This window comes from Lepidochelys olivacea, assembly GCF_965140295.1.
Source record: "Lepidochelys olivacea isolate rLepOli2 genome assembly, chromosome: 11".
In the NCBI taxonomy this organism is placed as follows: domain Eukaryota; kingdom Metazoa; phylum Chordata; order Testudines; family Cheloniidae; genus Lepidochelys; species Lepidochelys olivacea.
This window is the reverse complement of record NC_140421.1, coordinates 40,794,144-40,804,811: the sequence shown is the minus strand read 5'-3', so window position 1 is coordinate 40,804,811 and position 10,668 is coordinate 40,794,144. Positions and strand designations below refer to the sequence as shown.

Below are 10,668 nucleotides of genomic sequence, written 5' to 3'. Positions count from 1 at the left end.
CTCGATAATTATATCCGTTCGGAGCCTACGCAGAATTAGCCTGAATTGCATGGTAACTGCTGCTGCTTTAAAATTTTTAAAAATTACTCATAATTTTCCCAAAGATTACCAAGATCTCGAGTGCACAATGTCATCAGCGTAATGAAGAGTAAACATTTATGCTAATAATCTGCAATTTTTTTCATCAGCTATAAAGACAGAGGCTATATAGCAGAAAATTTCAGTCATATTCTGCAAGAGCGGAGCTGCAAAAAAGGCTCTGCTCTCCGAGGCATCTTCATCTCTGGGGGATTTCAATCCACATTTGCACTCTCGGGATATTATTATTGTGCTTGGCTTCTTCTTTTTCTTTTTTTTTCTTCTTCCTCTCCATTCTCTCTCCCACTCTCTTTCTCCTGTAACTTTCATAGCAAAATGCCGCCTTCCATCCTTTGAGTTGTTGTAAAGCACAGAATTGTGTCCAGATTAACTGAAATTGAGACTGAAGGTAAGGGTGGCAACACGGTTTCATTTTTCTGAAGGGTGGATGGATGCGCTGTGTCGATAAGGTTCCCAGCGCGGGGAGTAGGGGGGTGGGGGAGTGATTATATATGCACCAACTAATTCTTCCATCAAAACTTCTTGTCAGTTGTGTCAAGATTATTAAAAGGGGGGAGAAACCTTGATGCTAGATCCCTTAAGATTCATAGTGCAATGGGGGGGGGCGGTAGAGGAATCTAGATGTTGCTGTTCAAGGGGTCTCTGGTGGATGTGTACAGCATATACTGTGTGTGCGGGGCTGCTGGATTTCAGTGTTTGCTTTGGAAAAAATCAGAAATAACAGAACTACAGACAAACGTGCAGCGGTGTGATGATCACAAGCTGCTGACCTGTGCGATCAAATACGATATTTCCTCCCACCTGTTTTAATAAAGAGGCTGCGATGCAGAGTGGGGAAATTTGTTAGGAGGGGGAAACCTCACGCACAAAAGAGGAACCTGGTTTTATTGATTACCGTTTCTTCTTCTAGTTGGTGCTCAGCTGAACAGTTTCCTCTTTGATATGTTTTAGTGAATTTAGGGTGTATTTTCTGGTTTCTGTGATTTTTCGCAAACGTTAAAATTATTCACGGATTAATAAATATCGGGGGTAGCCAAAAGCCAAATCAAACTTTTTCTCTGCTGTGAAACTTGTGAGGGAGCTGCAGGGAAGCCAGCGGACTGTGGAAGGATATTTGATCTGGACAAAATGTGGATTTATTTTTAACACGTGGGGGGAGACATCCGATGTGAACTGGTTTGGACTCTGATTTTTAAAACGTTTCTAGATTCAGAGGCTGTGCGCTGCTCTGCAATTAGACTGACATATGTACAACAGCCATTCAGGGAGTTCTAGAAGACACGCCAGAGGGTTTTTTCTTATTTTTTTGGTAGAAGATATTAAAGAGATATCTGTTGTTTGGCAGTTTTGCTAAGTCTGTCTTCATTACTTCGACATTGTGCATTTGCTAATTTGGAAGCCCCTTCCTATTGACAGTCTGGCTCCATACACCTGCAAGCAATTTGCAGTGCTCCAATATAGGAGAATTGCAGAGATGGCAGCTCGCACCTATTTTATTTTTTTTTCCTTCCCTTTTCTCAATGCACAGCAAATTTGGCTTTCAGTGCGTTATCTCTTTTGTTAATGCAAAAAGATTCCCTGGGCGAAAAAATTGCTCATAATTACCAGAGAGATGGGGAAACTGCATTAGAATAAATAAACCTGAAATTACTGTAATTATGTTGTGTTTGATGGGCTCGGCTTGTAATCAAGAAGAGAATACAGTGAAATGATGCTGACCCTCTTGGGTTTGCAGCTGTACGCACACTTTGGGGTCTTTTTTAGCAGAAAAGAGTCATTTTGATCATCATTAAGCGGTGTGTAGCCTAGTTCAGAAGTGTTTGAAAATGAGGGCTACATTTTTTTCCGACAAGAAAAAAAATGTCCCAAAATTGCATTTTGCCATTTACAGACCCATCCATACGGTTGTGTTTGTAGGGTGACAATTGGTAAAGGTATAATATTCGAAATCAGTATTTAATCATTGTAATGAGGTATTGTTTCAATATAAACACCTTTGGATTATTCATAGTTTAATTAATATCCTCATTATGAAAATCTTCGAATCAGATATTTGATGAACTACTTGTCAGCAACAAGGCAGAATTAATTAGATCTTTATTGAGATTAACATTTTCAAATGTACAATTATAATAGACTCTAACTCAAGACCGCCTAGTTGAGAGAAAACTAATAATTTCTCTATTTGAACGGTTAGCAAGACGTTATTGAATTAGTAGAAGCTAATATATCTTAAAGTGTTCCAATATGCTTGACCACACCGTTCCTGTCCGGTCAAAGGCATTTGGTCTCTGACTGCATTAGGCTGGGGCGTGTGAGATTTGCATTATTATCTGTAAATAATGTAGCCACTGAGTCAGGCAATTATTGTTCAGATAGGGGCTGTTCGTGTTCACATTTTAGCCGGTGGCATTGCAGGAAATACAGAGTGTTTCTTCAGTGTTTCTCCAGGCAGAATCTTTCATTCCCTGTGAACTCAAAATGCAGCGGATCTCCCTTATCTCTCCCCTTTAGTCTCCTGCTCCAATCCTGTGTTTAGCAGTAACTGCACCCCGTGCCTTATCTTTTGAACGTACATTAGACATGACCGCATCATTTGATCACTCATCACCAAGAATTGAAAAATGGGTGCGTGTCACAACAAAATCGATACAATTTATCATTACCTTCCTCCACACAACCTCCCGGGAGGGATTCCCCCCCACTATGGAAACTGCATGCAGATCCCCACATTGCAATCGGAATACAAAGCAGATGCAGCGACTTCCCAGATCAAATCTACCATGTGACGATTCTGCTCTGATTTATAAAGCTTTAACCAAAATTACAGCTGTGGGCATCTGATCTTTGCAAAGCCGCTTTAATAAGTTGGTATATCTGAGCCCAAACATCGGTCTTAATAACTCTTTAAGTGGCCAGATTAGTTTAGTCAGAAAATTAAATTTTGCAAAAAAACCTAGCTACTGTGAGCTACAGAACCAGGTAGCGGGCTCGAGCTCCTTTCCCACCACATCTCCATTGAGTTGATTTGTGACAGGACTCTCCTATTTTATATCTATTTGATAGCCTTATTAGCTTGCAAATTTCCAGCGGCGATTGTTTTGCTTAAGGTTGGGGGGTTTGAGGGCAAACTGTATCCTTCAGAGCATCCCCGTGATTGCTGGCGGCTTGCTCAGAAACATGCTCCTTCATTTCCTGCCCTGACCAAGTGAGTTTTCAGGGACAGCAAATCTCCACGGCCCACACAAGCTGCGTGTCAGAACTGCTCAGATCCAACATGGGGAGGAAGGGAAAATCTCCTCTGCATAATAACGACTTGCCAAATCCTTGTACCGGAGTCCCCACCACCACCACAGACACACATCAACCTGCCCCCGCCGCAGAAAAACGGGAAAGCTGGCAAGGCGCAGTGCAGCTCCACTACCACCGGGAGACATTTTCGGAGCCTGCAAAGCCTGTGGTGCATAATTTGCCGCTGGATAAACTCTGCTTGGGGTCTTCAAAGCTAGGCCTGCCCCCCGCTTTAGTACCAGGGCACCCAAAACTATGGCACCCGCTTGAACAAACGATCCAGCCTCCCGCGCCCACTCCCACACCGGGGGACTACGGGGAATATTTCCCTTTCTCCCCTGCTCAGCCCTTCTTCCTTCTAGCCGGCAGAGGCGGCTCCCACGCCACCCCCCAGCAGCCCCTAGCTTGGCCCTGAAGGGAGGCACCGGGTCCTAGAGCTGGAACTCTCCGTACCAGCTGATGTCCTGGCGCTCCCAGCCTCGCTTTACAACGTGTCGGTCCCGTGAAAGGCGAAAGCAAAGCCCTGGGCCCCAGGCCGCTTGGGACACCGGCTGGCTTCGGGCGCAGCTCGCCCTCTGCCATGCCGGCGCTCCGCTTTTGACGTCTGGTGTAAACGCACCTTGTGTGGTTAGAGAGCAGGGAGCATGTTAGCCTCCTTTTAAAGCCCAGAGGGGGCTGCCACTCAAGGTGCTCGCTCAGACCCCAGCACCCAGCCCAGGCCCCTTTGAACTTGTCAGCCCTCCTTTTTTTTAACCTGAGCTCCGCTTTAACTTTCTTTCCTCCAAACCGCGGCCTTTTCCTGCAGCACCTGCTTCTTCTTCTAACCATTCACTTCAAACACATCATAGCTTCCTCCCCCATTCAGCCTAGGGGAAAAGACTGCGCCCAATCCAAGAGAGGCAAAAAGAGGAAGCCGGGAGCACCTCCGTTTGCAATGAACAGGACAAAGGATGCATCAAAACAGAGACAGGGAGACGATGGGGCAAGAGGGCGGCAGAAATGAGTTAAAGAGGAGCTCCGGGCCGGAGAATTGGGACTAAACACGTAGCCAAAGCTGATGTGAGTAACATTCCCCACTGCGCTCTCGAGGTCTATTTTCTCCCCATCAAAACAACAACAAGCAACCAGTGACTGTGGGCGAGTTGCAATGAAGGGAAGATAAAACCCAAAGGAGTTTGCACGGTGTGAGTTGTCTGTATCATCTCCCACAGACAGGATCGCTTTGAAATCGGAAGGCAGGATATTCTTAATATTGCCTGTGTGAAATGCCCGCTGGGATCTTACATATATATATCACTTATATCATATCATATGTATATTTGCACACACACACACACCCCATGTGTGGAACACACCGAGCCCCTTATTTAGATGCCGATAGAGATCTGTCAATGAGACCTCTTGATTTATTCGCCCGGTTAAAATCTTTCTCTCTGGAAAGTCTCCCACGTGGGTTGGTCTCCACGACTCTCAGATATATAGAAGAGGCCGCAGGTCCCTTAGCCAAGGCCTAATTCCCAGGCTTGAAAGAGGCTTGCACTTTCCCTTGCTGAGGAAAGAGTGTGAAACCCCAGCTGACAGTGTCTGTCAATGTCCCTTCAGATCGGATTGCAGGGTTCCCATCCCCGGTGCTCTTGAGTCTGCTACAAGCGCCGCACGTGAGAAAACAGCACGCATGCAGAGGCTCTTTTTCCAAACCATAATTTTACTGTCTCAAAGAAACTTTATAACTTATGTACAAAGATTTGTGTTTTCCCCCAGATACAAAGCAATAAGTTAACATTCTCAATATAAAACTAAACTTTGACATATAGAACACTAACCACGACTGATCTCAGTTTATCACATCTTCCGAACTTCACAAGTCAAATGTCAAGATCTCAGGTCACAAAGCATCATGTTTTACAGCCACACAAAACGGAACGGAAAAAAGGCTAAATTTGTGCAACGTGTTTACAGAACAATAATAATAATAATAATAATTAAGAATAAAATATGTACAGCGATCAGATCCTGCACTTCAGTAGCGCATGTAGACTTCAGATTGGCATTCTGTGGTAAAGCCTCGAGATTTCGTTTAAAGCTGAATTGTGTCACGTTAGAGCCAATTGGCATCTCTTCTTCCCTGCCATCTCTTTCCAACTGCTGAGTATAGGGAACTATTGCCTTCCTTTCCCTCTCTTCACATTACGTAAAGCGATCAACAGCTGCCATGATTCCACTTCCATTAAATAATGTGTATTATTTTCTTTGCTAAATAACTCTAGAGATGTGAAAAATGCAGACCACTCGGAACAAACCTCTCCACACCAGCAAAGTATAAAAGTTATTGTAAAAGTTAAAAATCACATCCTTCTTTTTGCTGTTTTTGTTCTGTTTTGTTTAAAGTAAACTGTGCGTTGAAACAGTGCCCTTTGCAAACCAGATAGTCCGTGTGTTTCTAGCACTCTTACAGTGGTAATTTAAGTCAATAAATTAAATCCCCATCTCTCCCTTTAACAACAACAATAAAAATGTACACAGACGAGTCGTGAATGGTACAGGCAAATGCAAAGAAAAAATATCTGGCTATAGTACAGGTTGTTTTCGCATTGCCGTTAAAGAGGAGTGGGGTAGTAAATAAATGACCTACATTTCATCAGGCTAGACACAGACAGACAGACAGGACAGAGGAGAGCTTTTTTCCTCTACAAACATATTTTTCTGATTGTCCCACAAAGCCGAGGGTCGGATTTTCTCTCTGCTCCCAGGCTGTTCTCCGGTTGAGCTAATGGCTGCTCTGTCAGCTGTCAGCAGTTGGGAACCAGCCCCGCATCACATCTGTGCTTGTCTGCACCACGCTATAGTGCAGTGTTAATGGCTCTGTGGGCAAGAGACCTCTTTCCCGATTGTTTGTTCTTTTTATTTCCCCCTCTCTTTTTCCCCTCTGTTTATTGATTGGGCTTATTTATTTTTCTGGACCGATAGTGCTTGAAATGGGGAAACTGGTTTGTAATCACATCAGCTGAGGTTGCTGCATAGCTTCTTGGTGGGCTGAAGGGTACCACGATGTGTAGCTGGGTATGTAAGTGCCCGGGGTCCCCGTAGAGGTCTTACCCGATGACGAGGTGGTGTTCCACACTGGGGGGACTGGGGGCGAACTGGCCGAGAGCGCCCTACCATTCGCCAGAGCGCTGCTTTCCAAAGCTGCCCCTCCCTGCTTCATTAGCTTCTTGAATTTAGATCGCTTGTTCTGGAACCAGATCTTCACCTGGAATACAATGAAGCCATTACTGAATGGGAAGAAGGGCAGAGGGAGACGGGATTGTTCATAGGGCTTTGTGTAAAAGTCTGGAGACAGTGTGCCCAGAACAGAGACTAGCCAGCGCCTCTATTGCCGAATAATGGAAAGTTCTTAGCTCGCCCTGACTCCTAATCTCAGTGCGAGAAGTTTGATACAAATAAACCCCTAATACTGGCCAAAGGACTAGGACAGCCGGGATCAGGCTTTGAAATTTCCAACCAAACTGCCTTTACAGCAGGAAATCCTTTCGCAATCTCACGGCATTTTGCTATCAAAGCAAAGATTTAGGGGTTAGCAGAGCCCATTTCCCCCTTTCCCCTCCCAGAAAATGGGTGCGCGTGGGCAGAAACATACATTGGAGTTACAGTTTAAGCACGGGCTTGAAACAGTAATGCAATCAATAAACAAATCGTCCCTTTTGGAAATGAACTCAGGCCCCCCGCTCCCTGTAGTCTCCGGGCGAGCTGTTCATCCCAAGCAGGCTCATTTCCAGGGTTTCCTTCCCCCTGCCTTTGCTAGCGGGGCGGGTGAAACCGTATTTTGTTTTGTTCGATCTCTTCTCCCGGAGCAGGCAACTTTGCTTTATTGTTGTTGCTCCAAACTAGCCGAGAGAGGTAACACTGAGCCGACCCCAAACGGCCAGGCGCCCACAGCTGGCAAAACCTACCCTCCGCTGTGGGAAACTTCGCGTCTCCCCTTTCAAAAATGCCGGGAGGATCAATTTAGAAACGCTGTGGCGAAGCACTTACAGTGAATACACAAATAAACCCGGCCCGAAGGCTGGCCGGGAGGAAGAGGAGGGCGATGCTGGTAGATTTGGGGTGTGGAAGGCTGAGTGATTAGCTCTATTGCTCCAGCAGTCCGGCCACGCGTGGCCCCAAAGCCCCCGGACAGATCCTGGGACAAGCTTTCCACAAGCCGGGCTAAGGCGGCGCGCGGTGCAGGGCAGGGCCACTCGGTGCGAGGGAGAGAGAAGGGGGGAGAGAGGAAAAAGCAAAGCGATGAGGCGGGCTGTGTGGAGGGTAGGACGGAGCGGCGGCTCTGTACCTGTGTCTGGGTAAGTCCCAGCGAGGCTGCGAGCTCGGCTCTCTCGGGCAGAGCCAGGTACTGCGTTTGCTGGAATCTCCTGTTCAGAGCCTGCAACTGCAAACTGGAATAAATAGTCCGGGGCTTGCGGATTTTTTTCCCTTTCCCATTAAAGCGAACTTCCCCTCCTTCTACTACAGTGCTTTTCTCCGAGTCGGCCCCTACAACCACAAACGATGCACAATAAATAGGAGTAACAAGAGAAGCAGCATCAACAATAACAATAATGAGAAGGAAGAAAAGAAAAGTGAAGAACAAGTCGAGCTAACAAAGGCTCCAGGCGATTGTGGCAGTCCAGGCTCCTTCCCAGAGAAAGTTTGCTATTTTTACAGGCTGCAGTTTAGGTTTAATTACCCATAATTGCATACATTGTTTATAGCGCTACGCAATAAATAATTACGAAGACTAATACGTGCACATCTGGGTTGATTTTTTTCCAGCCGGGCATTGTGTGCTCTGTGTGCTGATCCTCGCTGAGCTTCAGCCTTTTCTGACTAATTATTTTTATTTTATTTTTATAGATATATTTTGATACAAGCAACCTCCCTCCCCCCCTCCCTCCCCCCTCCCCCCTCCCCAAAGCCAAGTGCACCTACCTGTCTCCTCTAACCGGGTCTGAGTCAGGCTGGAGCTGTTGGGGTAGGATTGCACTGAACTGATGTAGGGGTTAGACGAGTGGCTGCTGACCGAGTTGACATAGGGGTAGCCCAGCGGTCTGGAGAAGGACGAAGCTGTGCTGTACGAGCTGTCAGGCTGAGAGTGGCCAGCTGAGTGTAAACAGTGCATGGAATAGTGTCCGTGGGACATGGGAGAAGGAGACATTTGCTGGCTGGGTGGCCCAAACTCCATAAAGACAGCCTTCCCTGAGACAGGGCTATTAAGACTCTCTGGCATGGTAGTCATGGTCATTTCTTGTCGCTTGGTCTGTGTGTGGGTTCTCTCTTCAGCCTGCCTTTTGGGGGTCTGTTGTGTTTCTCAGGACAGGAAAGAACCCAATTTAAGCGGAACAGGGCTTTTCACTTTCCATTCATAAGAAAATGGAGTTTGTCTCTTTGAAAAGTCTAAGCATGATGCCGTAGATCTACACAAACTCGCCTAAAAGCTTTGACTCAGCCAAGCCTATGAATATTCATGAGCTGGTGGAGCTGATTGGTCCGCCGTCTTGCATAATCGCTTTGGATTGGTCAAAGGCGCTTGGGGCTCGCCCGGACCCTAGTGAGTGAGACGAGCCGGACTTGGTGAGCTGAGCGTCCCCCGTCCCCTGCGTGTGATCATCTGGAACAGACAACGCCGGGGCGCACAATGAAGGCGGCGAGAGAGAGACTTTCAAGCCAGGGGCGGGCGGCCCAAAGTTACTCCAGGCGGGGAGCCTGCCAGCCAGGGGGCTTCACATCCTCCTGGGAGACCCCAGTGCACCCCCCCAGAGCCCACTCCCCAGCCCGGACACCCCGTGATTCGCTGCGTCCAGAACCTATTAGTAAACAAGCGCGCGGAATCGCCTTGTCTGCGCTAGACGGAGAGAAACGGCATAGGACGCAGTCAGGCAACGAAGGGAACGCAGGAGTCACAGCAAATCCCCTCCGATCTCTCCCTCCTCCCCCTTCCCCGGCACGAGGCCCTGAGGGTCATCACACCAACCTCTGCTGCTCTGCTCCTCAGGCAGGACAGTCCTGGTCCTTCCTGAAACACAGTGCTCTGGGAAAGGTGGCCCTGCGTGTCTCCTCACAGCAAGACTAGATCCAATGGCTCCTGTTAAAGGCCTCTTGCCACCCACTGATTTCTACTTCACCATAAAGGAGCTAGTACCTATAGACAATTGTGTGAGCTAAGCTGCAATGAGCATACTGTTAGGGTTGTATTTGTTTTAGCATATAGTTTTTGTGTCTGTATGTGAATGTGTACACACACATACTCGCATATCCATAGCCACAATGCATGCTTCTTTGAATTCTCTGCATTCATATATACACCCACACACAAATATCACTAATATCTGCCACACTGATTTATACCATCTCATAAATTATTATTAAGTTTTTGCTATCACCTGAGCTGGACCTTTTCAATTTTTTTCCTCCCTAAATTGTGCATTGAAACCCAACCTGGGATGAAAACTTCCGTGTACGTGCGTGGTGACAAGGTGCGACTTTGGAGATCCTGCACAGAAAGCCTACGCTGAATCCCAAATTACTTTGTTAGATAATTAGAAAGTGTGGATAATTATTTCTTTCATAATTTAGTGGTGTGTGGCTGTAACAGGAAAATGATCTTGTGAAAGTTCACACGTGCAGATGTATTAGTTACTGATTCATTTGATTAAATGCTAGTCTCAAGTGCTCTGATCCACAGCTGAAGGCGGCCCCATTAGCATAACACCGATGTTTAATTTTCATACGCATAATTAGCCATATATTTAACACTAATAGCAACATGCAGCCTTTCAGCATTAAACAGCCTGGGATTTGATCTGGCCTGAGCTGAACTTTCTCGGTTACACCTAGATTGTCTAGGGTGCGCAGTTATCACAGAACCAAATCTATGTAATCAAGCGCATTTTGGCAAAGGGAGAACACCAATAAAAATGAACATTCAAAACAAATCACATTGCTGATGTCGTTACAGATATTAGTGGAGGCTTCTCTTCCCTGAGCTCCTGCAGCTCCTGCTCACGGTATTTCTCTCTCAGGGTATCTGGTGGGGGCACAAATATGGCAGGAAGCGTGGCTGGGACTCAACTCACTCCCAAAATACAATCAGAGACCTTTGCCGGCGTTTAAAAGATGTGTAAACTCTTCGGGCAGTGGTGATGTTTGAAGCAACCAGCTAATGACCGTGCAAGCTGACAAGTCTAAGCCTCTCTGCTCTTTTTTTTTTTTTTGCTTTAGTGGCTCTGTCGGTTTTAATTGCCC

General features: G+C 46.4%; 2 protein-coding genes across 6 annotated transcripts in view; one reads left to right on the top strand and one right to left on the bottom strand.

Annotated features, from left to right (window-relative positions):
• The window catches only part of LOC311528615 (uncharacterized protein), a 121,738-nt gene continuing 111,070 nt past the window's right edge, over window positions 1–10,668 (top strand). For 4 of the 5 annotated variants that reach the window (XM_084643852.1, XM_084643846.1, XM_084643847.1 and 1 more), the window contains exon 1: window positions 306–487. The gene's annotated coding sequence lies outside the window, so the exon portion shown is untranslated. Of the gene's footprint in view, window positions 53–305; window positions 488–10,668 lie in introns of those variants that run through there. The other variant, XM_084643850.1, reaches the window with a different exon arrangement.
• Window positions 5,107–9,991, bottom strand: DLX1 (distal-less homeobox 1). The gene is made up of 3 exons (XM_084643845.1): window positions 8,356–9,991; window positions 7,721–7,920; window positions 5,107–6,640 (listed from the first exon to the last, which is right to left on the bottom strand). Exons 1-3 carry the CDS (start codon window positions 8,666–8,668, stop codon window positions 6,386–6,388), a joined length of 768 nt encoding a protein of 255 aa, XP_084499971.1. The 5' UTR covers window positions 8,669–9,991; the 3' UTR covers window positions 5,107–6,385.